The 15,669-nt window shown below is 35.8% G+C and overlaps 1 protein-coding gene across 1 annotated transcript in view; it reads right to left on the bottom strand.

Annotated features, from left to right (window-relative positions):
- Nucleotides 1-280: 280 nt before the first annotated feature.
- LOC136033753 (myosin-11-like) overlaps nucleotides 281-15,669 on the bottom strand; it is a gene marked incomplete in the record, with an annotated part of 73,257 nt that continues 57,868 nt past the window's right edge. Inside the window, 2 exon segments of the mRNA XM_065714649.1 lie at nucleotides 281-585; nucleotides 6,603-6,770. Of these exon segments, the coding sequence (XP_065570721.1) occupies nucleotides 336-585; nucleotides 6,603-6,770 (418 nt within the window).

Raw genomic sequence — 15,669 nt, 5'->3', positions numbered from 1 at the left:
CTTGTCTGACTAAGGTATTGATCATATGTACGATAAAACTGTCTTTCGGGCAATTTTTAAAGGGACTTGGATGAAAGTGTTGAGGATATCATCTTAAGCTGTCTAATGGGATCCTTCAGTTTTAAAAACAGCTCTCATTCATTGTAATTTAAATTTTATCCCACATCCTCCGGGGGGAGGGTCTTGCCCCACCCCCGAGCCCTTTCTTCTGGCTACGCTAGTGGGTAAAGGTTTCCATTAACTCCTTTCTGGTACCATCCGGGAAAAATTAAGGACAACCTTTCACCAATTGATAGATATATTTCAAGTTCATAATAATTTAGTGCAACAAAAATCTAATTATTATACACATACTTTAATTTTTGCTTTAATTTAGCAACAGTGACAGCTTCTGCTGCACATTTTTGAATTAGTTGAGTTTCAGAACGTGCTCGCTCACGTGCAATACCTTTGAGACAATCACGTTCTTTCTTCAGTTTTTGAGACCAATCAATGACATTTTCGAGCTTTCCTTGAATTTCAGCCAACTGTCTCTCTTTCACGAATGACGTTGCTTTCAGTCTTGAAGATTCCCGTTGGAGCTCTCTACAAAAAAAAAAACTAAGTTGTATCAAATTGTTGATTTGGATAGCTTACTCCAGGAAATAAAAAACACCTATAAATCCAAGTTTATTACAAGGAATAAAAATTGGTTTTCCACAGACTTTTAAATCCAAATATAAAAAGAATATATATGTTTATTAATGCTTGGGAAATATTAAATCTAAACAGGAATAAAATATAAATATATCAAGATGCAGCGCTACACAACCAGGAACCGTAGCTAAGCCCAGAAAACATAAAATATGCAATTACTCTTACGATTTGCATAACGATAATGGAAATCTGAAAGTTAGACCTTCCATCACTGTGAATCAAACCGACATAGACCTATACACTAGCCAGTTGTGCAGTACTGTGTCTTAAAATATTTCATACCACAGGTAGGCTTTAGATAGGTAGATGTTTTCAGCCAAAAGTTTCTATAGATAGGGTATTCGCTCAGCAGCTACTTATTTTATACCTTCTTTCAACTAGAAATACGAAAAATACAACCAGAAGCACAAGCAAATGGGGTAACACATGAGTTATGGCACTTTCACCATGTCATAAAGTACAATGTTCATGAACTACCAAAAAAGGTATTATCTTTACAGAAATACGCAATGATGTTTCAGTTACTCTATAGTTATAATTTCAGAAAAAAATGGCTATGAGAAAAATCAATCATTTTCAAGTAACATATACATATATATATATATATATATATATATATATATATATATATATATATATATATATATATATATATATATATATATATATATATATATATATATATATATATATATATATATATATATATATATATATATATATATATATATATATATATATATATATATATATATATATATATATATATATATATATATTCCCGGTTAAGTTTCTAACTTAAAAATTGAAGTTATTCGCTTTCTCGGATGCCAAATCTAATATATGAGTATCCACGTCTTGGCTGGAAATTTTTTTAACGTTTTTTTTTTTTGGACTTGACACATTTGATCCATAAAACTCCATTTGTATTAAAAAAAAAAAAAAAAAAAAAAAAAAAAAAAAAAAAAAAAAAAAAAAAAAAAAAAAAAAAAAAATGCCACCAAAAAATCCAGGCTCAGCTTTTGAAAACAGATTGCTCCGCCTTGGGTTCTGCCCTTCCATAAGCTTGTTTTCAACATAATTCTAACTTTCATGCTTTTATTAAATCAGCGTATAAGCCATTGCCATAAGGTACCGTCGCTAACTAAGGCAAAAAGATGAAAATCGACGGGAGAGGGGAGTTAAAATGTGTTTAATCAAACCAGCAAGTTCTAGACAAAACTTTTTTAAATAAAACGCTTCCGGCACTATTTATTTCATTGGCAACTCATTGTCTTTGAAACTCAAATGGCACAAATGAAATCATTCTTGCTCCTATTCTTGTCTTCCTATTCTTGCCAAATAAAGGTTGGTATATGTAAATTTTTCCATTTCGTTTGACATCCAGAAAATAAACTTTCCTTTAAGAGTAACTTTCGTATGACCACTTTATTTATGCTTTAACTTTATTTAGCTTTGACTTTTAACTTTAACTTTATTTATGACCTAGACGATTCATATTCCCTTGTATTTATATTTCATATCCCATTGCTTTAATGTTTGTTCTGCATTTTGCGCGTAATCCCTTGCTGTACAAAGAAATCACCTTTAGTATGTAAATATGTCTTAAATTTAGATAGACACCCAAAGAGGTAAGAACGGTCAGACGTAATTTCCCAGTTTCTGAAATCAAAGGATTTTATTTTTGTACATGTTCTCTTTCTGGGACAAAAATCTATCTATAGCGCGACTGAATTTGGCTTTCTCTGTGCATACAATTTTTATTGAGTAAGTTATGGATTTTCTTAAGATTATCCCAAAAATGCATATTTATGTATTTTATTAGCTTAGTTTTTCCTAAATTGAATTCATTCATTATTCATTAACATAACTGTGCCACACTGTTCTTTAATAGTTGAAAACGCAGGTCATTAAAGAGCAATAAAATTATATCTACGTTGCATGGGCAACGTGAGGTGTTGCGGCAACCTTTGCTTGGCTTCGCCGAGTAAAGTGTTGCGAGAGCAACACTTTGGTTTTGTTTCCTCGCTGCGACTAAACGCTGAAGTTGTTAATCTGTAAGGATGCTAAAATACATACTAGGTAAACCAACTCGCAAAAGTTGCAAACTCCTCATTGCTAAAGATGATTGTAGCCTTACAGCCGATTATTACTTACAAGTCCCCTACATGTCTTACCACTGGAACCAAATTGGTCTTACCATCAAATACAACGGAAACAAAAAATAGGTACACCAACTAGCAAGAGTTGCGAACCCCTCATTGCCGAGGATGATTATGAGCTAACAGCCGACTGTTGCTTATAACTCCCCTATATGTCTCACAATTGGTATCGGCCTATTTTTGGTTTCAGTGTGTACCTTACTACTGAAGTTGTCAACCCCTTTAAACTTTCAAACTGGTATATCTCATGAAGGAATTTTTGTACAAAAAAATGGATGACATATACTTTGATCAGCTCATCAAAAGCTATCGACTGCCGTCGAAAAAAAAATCTATCTGTCTTAGTTCAAAAGTTGACTTTTTTGCCGTAGGCCAACTTTCTAACGTCATCACTTAGAAAGGAGCAAAGGATAAACTCTAATTTCTTTAGCAATGAGAGAACTTTTAAAGTTTAAGAGGCACATCTGATACCATTTCTCTACCGCAATCCCAAGTGCGAAAAACCGAATGATAAACTCAGCTGAAATCACGAACAGAAATGGGTAGAAACAATAGATGGCAGCACTTTCGGACCCGTGGGAAAATGCCGCTTTTTTGCTTCTCTAAATTTTTCTATTTATCACTCAAAGAAGATATATTGGCTGTGGGGCAGGGTAACTGTCGCATATATTTAACACTTATAGATTTTAGTCCATCTTCAATTTGAAACTGGTGCCTGCCTGCTTGCCTGCTAGAACGGAGCTTTCCACTCGAAAGCAGAAACATGGTTTGATGAAACGAAAGCTTGGCTGCATAACTTCAGATAGTCCTCTCTGACATAGGCTATACAACTCCTCTTCACTTCACACACTATAGGCTCTGGCTCAAGGACAAGCAAACATCATCCTTTTTGGCCCCAGGCAAGAGTTCTACGAAGCTTTCCAAAATGTAAAGTCATATTCATCAATCCGGCCTAAGGTCCACACTTTCCGTAAAAACCGCAGAGGTTAGACCCTTACCACTTTCTAGGAATAAGCTGAAATCGGGGTGCTAGAAAAAAAAAAAAAAAAAAAAAAAAAAAAAAAAAAACACGACAAAACCAAAGTGTTGCTCTCGCAACACAAATTATCGGTAAAACTACCAAGTCACACAAAAAGAACCACAAGAAATTAAAAAAAGAACCACAGGAACACAACTTGATGATTTCATAATTATAATTCTAGATCGTGAGAGACCACAGCGACTTAGATTTATTTTGATGTTCAAACTACGTTCAATAGAGTAATTACACTTGTCCAATAAATAATTGCAATAAGTCCTATTGAATTAGGATTAGGTTATATTTCAACAAGTCCTTTACCAAGTCAATTTCTGGCTTGTTATACGTAAATAATTTCTTCGACCATTTAAATTAAACGCGATTTTCTCGCTTAATTTTTTGTTGTTAGATGTTGAAACTAACATGTTATTATTATTTGAACAAATTTTCTAGTTTCAACTACAAGATTATGGAGATTCGTCTTCTTATGAACCCTCTATTGAGCCATTAGGTATGGGAAGGTATACCATAGGAGTGTAAAAATATAAAATAAAATGAGCTTAGTGTTAGATGCCAGAAAACCTAGAAAATGTGTTGGATTAACGGCGTACTTTGTTGAAGACAATTGGCTTTAAATCAAAATCTTACAAAAATGCCGCATTTCATCCTTTGAAACTTACTAAAATTTCTACTTGCAATTACCTATCTATTATGGAGCTGTGAGCCGTTGGGAACTATTAACTTTTTTAACCCTCCAGAATTAAGAAAAATCGAGAGATATGTGGTTTTATAAGCATCAAAAACATCAAAAGCAAGAGGAACAATAGGGAACTCTTTTTGCAAGAGAGTAGAATTCTAATTTGAATGAATATTTCTGCCCTATGCCCAAGGGCCGTCCTCAGCAAAACATATATATATATATATAAAAGAAAAAAAGAAACTTTTTGATATATTTATGTTTTGCAGGGGACGACCCTTAGACATAGGATGAAACTATTCATTCAAATAAGAATTCCACTGCCTTGCGAAAAGAGTTCCCTCTTGTTTTTGATGTTTGTGATGGAAACACAGTGTGGTCTTTGTCGCTATTGTCGTTGACTAAATTCAATTTGTTCTACTTTGATACAACAAAATTTAAGGAAAATGGGGTAAAAGTATAAAATGGACAAAAAGCAAACATGCACGAAATTCATAGATTCCCATGCCTTATTCGTGCCTGACCTAAATTAATCACGAGTATTGAGAAAGGTAAAATTTCATCAGTAATTGCAGAAAAACCCAAGGATTCTCAGCAGAACTACTTGAAACGAAAATCAAATCGCTTGTCCTAGATTTTACCCAAAACATTTGATCTAGTAAAAAAAAAAAACACTTAAAATAGTAAATTATACATAATAACAATAGGATTTTAAAGCTGAAATAAAAATTACTTCACTCATGATATCACCGAAAAGTTTTATCGTGACTCCGACATAAAGTCCCATCAGACATAAAATAGGTGATTGGTTAATTGTAAATTTGTTCAGAAAAATGTGTGATGTCACCAGTCCCTTATTGATGTGCTATTATTCTTTGCAAATAGACGATTGTCCGATACACATAGATACGTACGCAACATGGAATGATTTTTTCTCACACATACTTACACCGGAATTCTTTTTAAAAATTGAGTAAATACTAGTTAGACAACAATAACTGCAGCAAGCTAAAGAACAACATTTAAGATGCATTAGAGAAAAAAATCCAAAAAGTTTGTTAAAAGACACTGAAAGTTAAAATTTATAGTGATGATGGCTGACGCAGTCTTGGTGGCCATTTTGCTCGATATATGAACTGTGTAGACGCTAATCATACCAGTTCAATAAAATAACTCAAAAAGAATTTATTGATGATTATTATTTAAAGTCAATCATTTATTTGTTTGGGAAAATGTCAAATGTTATAATTATTATTAATTTGTTAACCGTCAATTTACACATACTTAATGATTTGCGATTTCATCCATTAATTAATAGAGAAATACCAAGTATTTTTTCGTGTTTGCTTGTTTACGCGAGTATGGAGAATCTGCCAGAGGAATTTCAGAATAAAAGTCGCAGAATTGGCTTCAGAAAACAACTTAATGTTCAATAACAAAATTTAAACAGTTTAAAACCTTATTTTTAGGGAGTACCCTTGCTACTTTACAAGTTGAGTCGGTCAAGTCATACCATACTAGAACTTACAAAAATGTAAAACGTAAACTTGGTCAGATCGACTTTTGAAAGATTAAGATAATTACATAGAAATGTTTTTCAATAACAAATCAGCTCGGTAAAATATCTGGTAGCTTTGCCTCAAGCCGTAAACACATCAATTTCTAGGCTTAACTATTACCTACCAATTACAATTTCCTTCCTCCTTAAGAAGCAGTCCTTATTGGTCCAAAGCAATCATGGATAGAAATTGATATATAGCAAAGCGTTCCTGTGAAGAGTCCTAAAGAAACATTCTTCACGATCTTTGGATGAGACTTTAATAGCGTTTAAACCCTTATTATTGGTTAAAATTCTTTGAGACCGTTTAATACAACTTTGGTTAAACTTAAAACCCAGTACTGCAATTTTTAATAAAAATTGGGAAATGAATTCACCGATGCTATTGAGACTAAAAAAAGAAGCAAAACTACTCAGTTTACATAGATAATAAGCTATCTAAGAGTTACTCGAAAATTTAACATAAATTACCTTCTTTGAATGCCCAATTCTTTTATTTTGTTTTTGGCTTTGACTAAGACATCTCCAAGGATTTTGTTTGATTCAGTCAAATCTTCAACGTTCAGTGAAAGCTCCCGAATTTGAGCGGCATATGCTTTGATTTCTTCATCATATTTTTTCTGTAGCTCACTTACAAGCCTATAACAAACATAGGGGTATTTGAAAAGTGGAATAGATTTTATTTAATCTATATTTCTATTTGAAAAGCGTATCCAGATTAGGAAAAACATCATTAAGAGCTTGTACATATTCAGTGATTTCAACCATGCAGCTGATAACTGATAAGATGAGTTGACTTCATCTTTTCTTACACACTACATAGAATCACTTCAGACACAACTTTCAGATATGAATTTGATGTACTACGGTTGGTGGGCGGCAAATTTTGTCAAAATGTAGATGAGTACCCACATGATTGAAAACGTTTAGCATCTACATCTAACACCTGTTCTTACTAGAAAAATATAAATGTGTCTACACTAAAAAGTCAAAATGTAAATGAGCTTCCACATGATTTAAACGTCTAAAAACTACAAGCTCTTTCTAGATATTGCCTAATTATAAGCAGCGCAATAGTGCTGCCGCGGCAAAGAGTGAAGTGGACTATTTGTTATTTATCCATTTTTTTCGACCAAGCCACAAGGTATGGAAGATGTTGTTGAAGAGACTTCGGAGGGAGCTCAAATCGACCGTAAATGGAAAGTTCTAGTGTTTTTTTAAGAGCCGAAACTGACCGGAGGGCAACCATCCTAGCTCCGCCCTTTTTAGATGCCTCCCTAAATGCGAATAAAAATTTTAGACAGTCAAAATGTCCAATAAATATGGCTCCAGGGACGATATAACCGCCTAAAGCCTCTGGGGCAAGGGCTGTAAATTATGCAATTTATTGATTGTTTACATATAGTATTTATTATAGGGGAAGGTGGGATGTTTAATCCTGGGCGTGTTCAAAAAGTTCAAGGTTATTAAGGTGAAAATACAGGGAATGTTGAGGAGGAAGTCGAGCAAAATCAAAAGAAAGTATAGGCATTCAGGTTATCAAAAGGACCTATCTACAATATCTTAGGAATGGCTAAGGGTATTAAGTTGAAATTGCCAAGGCTTCTACGACTGCTCCTACTATTACCAGTGCTACTAATGCCATTGCTACTATTACTGCGACTATTTCAAACTGTGGCTATTTGCAACTGCAATTAAGACTACTTGTGACTGCGACTGCAACTACTTGTGACTTCGACAGTGACTACTTGTGACCGCAGCTACTAGCGTTGCTGCAACTTGCGAGTCTGATCGTTTACAACTGCGACTACTTGTGAATGTGATTTCGATTACTCGCGACTATGAATGTGACTGTGACTGCTCTGGGCTACTACTTCTTGCGACTGCAACTAGTTGCAACAGTGACTGCTACGACTTGCTACTCCGACTATGACTACTTGCGACTGCAATTGCTTCCAAATATAACCACGACTACTTGTGACTACTGCTGCTACTGCGGTTCTTTCCAAGTGCGACTTCTTGCAATTGCTACGACCTCGACTACTTACGACTATTAATAGCGCTGCAAGTACTACTGCTCCTGCTGCTGCGGTTGCGACTACGACTGTGAATAAAACTGCTACTTCTGCTACAATTGCTACTACTAATTTTACTGCTATTACTATTATTAAACTAAACCAAAAAAGTTTAAGCGAATCCTGGTAGTCAAAATGGCATAGATACAATATCTCAGGAACAGAATAGAGTATTAAGTTGAAAATAACAGAGAAAGTTAAGGGGCGTGTAAGGTTGTCAAAATTGTACGGGCATAGTGAAAAGGACGTTGAAATAAATAAAAAAAAAACTATGTGCATCCAAATTGGCCAAAGGGCATATTCGCAATATCTCAGGAATGGGTAAGAGTATTAAGTTGAAACTTTTAGGGCATGTTGAACGGGAATATTGATTAATATTTGTCTATTCTCAAGGTTGTAACATGATGAGGCCAGCATGAGTTTCACACTATGGAAACCTAAAAATTATGCAGATTTTCGATTTATTTATTTGAGTAATATTCCCTGTACCCATCCATTCAAAGTTCTATATTACAACTACACTTATTAAATTTGTTGGAAAATTTTGTCCAAAATAGAAATAGCAAGCAAAAAGCTTGACTCTCAAGGAGAAAGTTATGGCTGCAACCATGGGTAGATAACTTCACTTGAAAGAAAAGATAGTGGGTTTCGACTGTGAATTTTGTCAGGCCATTGGTCGGGTTTACAAATTTTGCTGCTCCACGGTTCGCAATCCAATGTTGTTTCATAAAATTCTTTTTTTCACTGATAATTAAGAATCTTATTTTAAAAATCTGGTTTGTCAGTGAAAGACGATTTATAATGTAATCCTTTTACCTTCAATCTCTACAAGCTGTACAATATTCAGCATCTAAAAATAATATTTAACGTAAGAAAAACAATAGCAAGGCCCTACTTTCGAGAAATGTATATATCCCTTATCAAGTCTCAAGAAAATTGGTGAAAAACTACTAGTATTTATTTTTCTTTCTTTTTATTTTGATCATGTGTGAACAGCCCGTTTGTGATAATGACAGATACGTAAAGAGAGACCACCATCCATACTAAGCGTTAAAAAAGGAATCTTCAAAGAGTGTTGGAAATTGGATTAAAATTTTACCATAAAATCCCTTCGTGCTTTTAAAGCATGGAACGGAATATGCAGGCCTCAGTCTATAAAAGCATGACATACCCCTTTTCTTAAGAATGGGTCGAAATTGGGCTTACATTCGTTTTTATGGGGCTAGGAAAAGAAACTAATGGTCGCAGAAAATTGAAAGACTTGCAAAAGATCTTTGCAAAACTTTTGCCAAGTTGCATAAGATAGCTGGCAAAAAAGTTAAAGGTATTTCTTTTTCTTACCTTTTTAAATTTTCTTTTCTTTTTGGGGATAATGGTGAGAAAATTTTTCACGATACTGAACAGTAAATAAAGACCAATCTCCATTCACCCTAAGAATAAATAAAACAAAAACAAAAAACGTAGATTTGGAAATAATTTGCGCAGGAAAAGAATCAACCCTTTTATGCAAATTCCAAAATTTATTTGGACCAGTTTTCTAAATTAAATTATCTAATAAAAAGAATGGAAAAGATCCTAAAAAAGGTTAGAATTTAAAAAACATTACGTGAAATTTAATGTTGCTTAAAATTATGGAACAGAATATCTAGCTCTCCCTCTATTCAAATACAAATATTTTTCTTCAGAATAAGTCAAAATTATTGTTCTTTTGCCCATGTGCTATGAAATCAAACCGATAATCTTTGTAAGTGGAAGAGGGCTGACATACATTTTTAAGGTTTAAATAGCACAATGATAAGCAATAATGACAATCTAAATAACAACAAGAGCTAAGACCTCATATGGCACTTGTGACGAGAGATCGGATCCGGTCCGGTTATGTCAATCATGCATCTAGAACTTGTGCTTATTCTCGAACTAGCCAAAGCACTAGAAATCCTCGACTCCCCCAAAGAGATCGGATCTGATCCAATTATGTCAATCACGTATCTAGAACTTGTGCTTTTTCTTCCCCTCAAGTTTTATCCTGATCTCTCAACTCTAAGCGTTTTCCAAGATTTCTGTTTCTTGGAAAACGCTTCCAAGACCCCCTCCACCCCCAATATCCCCGAATCCGATCCGAATTGAAAATGGACCGTCTGAGACATGACATCTTTATATATATCAAGTTTATTAAGATCCGATCACCCATTCGTGAGATAAATATACCTCATTTTTCACGATTTCCCCTCCCCCCAGCCCCCCCCAGATGGTCAAATCGGGGGAAAGACTGTTATCAAGTCAATTTGTGTAGCACCCTGACACGCTCACCAATTTTCATCGTCCTAGCACGTCCAGAAGCACCGAACTCGCTAAATCACTGGAAACCCCCCCCCCCTCTAATCCCCCAGAAAGATTGGATCTGGTCCGGTTATGTCAATCAGGTATCTAGGACTTGTGCTTATTATTCCCACCAAGTTTCATCCCAATCTCTCCACTCAAAGCGTTTTCCAAGATTTTCGTTTCCCCCTTTAACTCCCCCAATGTCACCGGATCCGGTCGGGATTTAAAGTAAGAGCTCTGAGACACGAGGTGCTTCTAAATATTAAATTTCATTAAGATCCGATAACCCGTTCGTAACTTATAAATACCTAATTTTTTCCAATTTTTCCGAACTAATCGTCCTGTTTCTGTTTCTGTTAACCTGTTTCTATTTTTCCAAAAAAAAAACAGAACAGATCAACAGGATAAAAGGTCCAAAAAACTGGTTACCTGCTTTTGACGGACATGTTTCTGTGTCTGATCTGTTTTATTTTCATTCGTTTTTTTCGTTTCTGCTTTTACTTCTGTTTCTGTTTTCGTCTAGCCTATTTCCGTTTTTCCAAAAAAAAAAAAAAAAAAAAAAAAAAAAAAAAAAAAAAAAAAAAAAAAAAAAAAAAACAGAACAGAATAACAGGTCCAAAAAACAGCTTATCTGCTTTTGACGGACCTGTTTCTGCGTCTGTTCTGTTTTTATTTTCATCCGTTTCTGTTTTTACTTCTGTTTCTGTCTAGCCTGTTTCTCTTTTCCCAAAAAAACAGAATAGAACAACAGGTTAACAGGTCCAAAAAACAATAAACAACAATGAGAGATAAAACTCCACAAAAAAAACCTTAAACGAGACTGCGGCCAGTAGAGAGGAAAGACTAAAATAACGCGGATATTTCGCCTGTATCCAAACTAGGCGTCCTCAGTACAAGATAAAAAGAAAAAAACACTAAACTAAAAACAAATAAAACAACCACCAAAAATAATAAATACAATTGTCACTACTGATCCACGTAGGGAAAAGAAGCTATTAGAGTTACTTCAATGAGAACATCAAAGCAACTGAGGAAAAGCTCTAAATAGCTTCTTTTCCCTACGTGGATGAGTAGCGACAATTATATTTATTATTATTGGTGGTGGTTTTATTTGTTTTTAGTTTAGTTTTTTTTTCTTGTGCTGAGGACGCCTAGTTTGGATACAGGCGAAATATCCGCGTTATTTTAGTCCTTTCTCTCTACTGGCCGCAGTCTCGTTTGAGGTTTTTTTGTGGAGTTTTATCTCTCATTGTTGTTTATCGTCATGTCTGGCCAGTTCGGCTTAAGAACTTTCATTCGTCCAAAAAACAGCTTACCTGCTTTTGACAGACCTGTTTCTGAGGCTGTTCTCTTTTTATTTTCATTCGTTATTCCCGTTTCTGTTTTTACTTCTGTTTTTGTGTAACCTGTTCCTGCTTCTGTTTTTTTTTTTCAAAATCAGAACAGAAAGGAGAAACAGGTCACTTATTTTTGACGAACCTATTTCTGTTCTGTTTTCTTTCTTATCTTTTTCCGTTTCTGTTTGTCTGAAAAGCAGAAACACTGTCATTTCTTACTCTTAGTATTAACGTAAGGAAGATTTTAATCACCTAAGTGAAAATGAAAATTGTATAAACAACTTTTTCTACAGTAATTCAAAACAGCGGGTAAATGAATAAAAATAGTCTTGGTCAAAATTCTAATAATCTTGCATTCCTTCGAGATAACATCTCCCTCAACCCATTTCCTGGTTAAGGAGGTGGGATATAATCTAGAATTGCTACTTTACAAACTTTAATATTCATCAAGCAATTTCTGTGACTTTCTTGACCCTTTTCCTTCTTCTCCTTTAGCTGGACAGATTCGTAGACACTAGATTGCAATCACACTAGTTTAAATGTTGGCCTGTATTTATTTTTTATTGTTTGCGGTTTGATTCATATGATTTTCATCCAAGAGTGTGTTGTTTTTTGGCGACGGAGTACATACTACGGTGATGACTTATCACCTTATTTTTCAGTGATTAATCGTTTGATGAGAGACCCTCACCAGATTTCTGGTGCCAAGTTCCGTAGAGTATTGCAGCAACTGTGACCCACTGATCACAGTTGCGGCAACACACACAACTATATCTCACAGCTAATAAATGTACTTGCTCCATTAAGACGCTGAAGTCTTAAAGTTCTTTAAAAATACCTTTTATTCAAATTCAGCAAATTCAGGTTGAGGTTTCCTTGTTTTTAAGGAATCGTTCTTAAAGAACGGGGACTAAAAGTCGACTCTTGCTTAAACAGCGAGGGATAAGCAAATGGCACTAAACTTTCATAAAAGTGAGGAACGGAAACTTTCTCCCCTAAACAAAATCCTCCCTGTGAAAAATACCCGCTCCCCAAAAAACATTCAGCAGATTTTCCAATAACGAGTACTATATGTAAACAATGGAAAAATGCATAACTTACAGCCCTTTCCCCAGGGACCTCGGGAGATCATGTCATCCCCGGCGGCATAGCCGTTTGACCTTGCAATTATGCTGAATCAAATAGCTATATCAAATCTCGATCGGATGTCATTGGGAAAAAACAGGCCTGGGAGGGGGTTGGATGGCCTCTGATCTTTTCGTTCAATGAAAAGGTCACTAGAACTTTTAATTTTAGTTTGAATGACTCCTCTCCCACTCTTCTAAGACTACCAGTTCGATACGATCACCCCTTAAAAAAAACACGTGTAGACCCCGACACCACGCCGATTTGTCGACGGCGCGCGGACGATGAAAGACATGTCAACGTGGAGAAAATTATGGATGGAGAATCGGTGTACCACCGGTACCACCGACGTGGTACCGCGCTACCGGTCTGTCTATGTTTAGCTTATGTTTCTGCAGTGACTTGTTGATTTCGGTGTGCTAAGTAAGCTAACGGGCTAAGTTACTTTGTAAAATTCTATTGACGTAGATCCCGAACCAGAAAATAGAAATAAAAGCAGAGAGAGAGAGAGAGTGGGCAGGGGTGTATTTAGGGGGAGGGGTGGGGGCCTGGGCCCCAGAAATTTCACAAGATTTTTGAAAAAGAATTCATTCTCTGACTTGCAGCAGCCCTCTCGATTTCTTGTTGCATAGTTTGATGATTTGTATTAAGCAGCTCGCAGCAATAAAATTTTCCCCTTTACAGTTTATATTTTGCTTTTATTCACCTATTAAGATCATTCACTTTTAAGATCCAGCTCACACCATGAGCCGTAATTTACCACTCCCTCGTTCATTCATCTCTGTGCTCTAACTTTCAGAGTAGCAAATGTCTTTTTCCGTAACATTTTTCTTCCTTCATAAAACGACCTCACAATGTAAACAAGAGCTAAGAGCTTATATGGCACTTGTGACGAGGCCAGACGAGCCAAGAGCCAAGATCTCATATGGTTTGAGCTCTAGCGAAATTCTAAGAATCAATAGATTGATCTAAAAGGAAAATCGGAGGCTTAATGCCGGTCAGGATTTTAAAAAAAGCTCTGAGTCACGAGGTCCTTCTAAATATCAAAATTCATTAAGATCCGATCACCCACTCGTAAGTTATAAATACCTCATTTTTTCTAATTTTTCCTCTCTCTTCAGCCCCCCAGATGGTCTAATCGGGGAAAACGACGTTATCAAGTCAATTTGTGCAGCTCCCTGACACGCCTACTAATTTCCATCGTCCTAGCACGTTCAGAAGCACCAAAATCGCCAAAGCACTGGACCCCACCCCCTAACTCCCCCAAAGAGTATGGATCTAGTACGGTTACGTCAATCACGTATCTACGACATTTGCTTATTCTACTCACCAAGTTTCATCCCGATTTCTCCAATCTAAGCGTTTTCCAAGATTTCCGGTTTCCCCCTGCAACTTCCCCCAATGTCAAGAGATCTGGTCGGGATTTGAAATGAGAGCTCTGTGACATGAGTTCCTTCTAAATATCAAATTTCATTAAGATCCGGTCACCCGTTCTTAAGTTAAAAATACCTAAATTTTTCAAATCAGCACCCCCAGCTCCTCCAAAGTGAACAGATCCGTTCCAATTATTTCAATCACGTATCTATAACTTGTGCTTATTCTTCCCATCAAGTTTCATTGCGATCTCTCCACTCTACGCGTTTTCCAAGATTTCTGTTTCCCCCTCCCAACCCCCAATGTCATGGGATCCGACTCGAATTGAAAATAGAGCATCTGAGACATAAGATTCTTCTACATATCAAGTTTCATTAAGATCCGATCACCCATTCGTAAGATAAAGTTACCTCAATTTTCACGTTTTCCAAGAATTCCGATTTCCCCCTCCAACTCCCCCCAATGTCACCGGATCTGGTCGGGATTTAAAATAAGAGCTCTAAAGCACAAGTCTAAAGCTCTAAAGCATCCATCGAAATATTAAATTTCATTAAGATCTGATCACCTTTTCGTAAGTTACAAATAGCTCATTTTTTATAATTTTTCCGAATTACTCCCTCCCCCCTCCCAACCTCACCAAAGAGAGCGGATCCAGTCCGGTTATGTCAGTCACGTATCTTGGACATGTTTTTATTCTTCCCACCAAGTTTCATCCTAATCTCTCCGCTTTAAGTGTTTTCCAAGATTTCCGCCCCCCCCCCAATGACGCTGGATCTGGTCGGGATTTAAAATAAGAGATCTAAGGTACGAGGTCCTTCTAAATATGTAATTTCATTAAGATCAAATCACTCCTTCGTAAGTTAAAATATCTTATTTTTCTAATTTATTAGAATTAAACCCCCCCCCCCCAACTCCCCCAAATAGAGCGGATCCTTTCCGATTATGTCAATCACGTATCTAGGACTTCTATTTATTTTTCCCACCAAGTTTCATCCCGATCCCTCCAATCTAAACATTTTCCAATATTTTAGGGTTCCCTCCCCCAACTCCCCCGACCTTAATGACTCTGGATCCGGTCGGGATTTAAAGTAAGAGATCTGAGTTACGAGGTCCTTCTAAATATTAAATTTCATTAAGATCCGATCACTTCTTCGGAAGTTAAAAATACCTCATTTTTTTTAATTTTTCAGAATTACCCCTGACTCCCCCAAATAGAGCAGATCCGTTTCATTTATGTCAATCATGTATCTTGGACTTGTTTTTATTCTTCCCGCCAAGTTTCATCCCGATCCCACCACTCTAAGC

The sequence above is a fragment of the Artemia franciscana genome, chromosome 12 (genome assembly GCF_032884065.1).
Source record: "Artemia franciscana chromosome 12, ASM3288406v1, whole genome shotgun sequence".
Classification (NCBI taxonomy): domain Eukaryota; kingdom Metazoa; phylum Arthropoda; class Branchiopoda; order Anostraca; family Artemiidae; genus Artemia; species Artemia franciscana.
The sequence above is the reverse complement of the archived record's forward strand: the minus strand, read 5'-3'. Positions and strand labels throughout refer to the sequence as shown.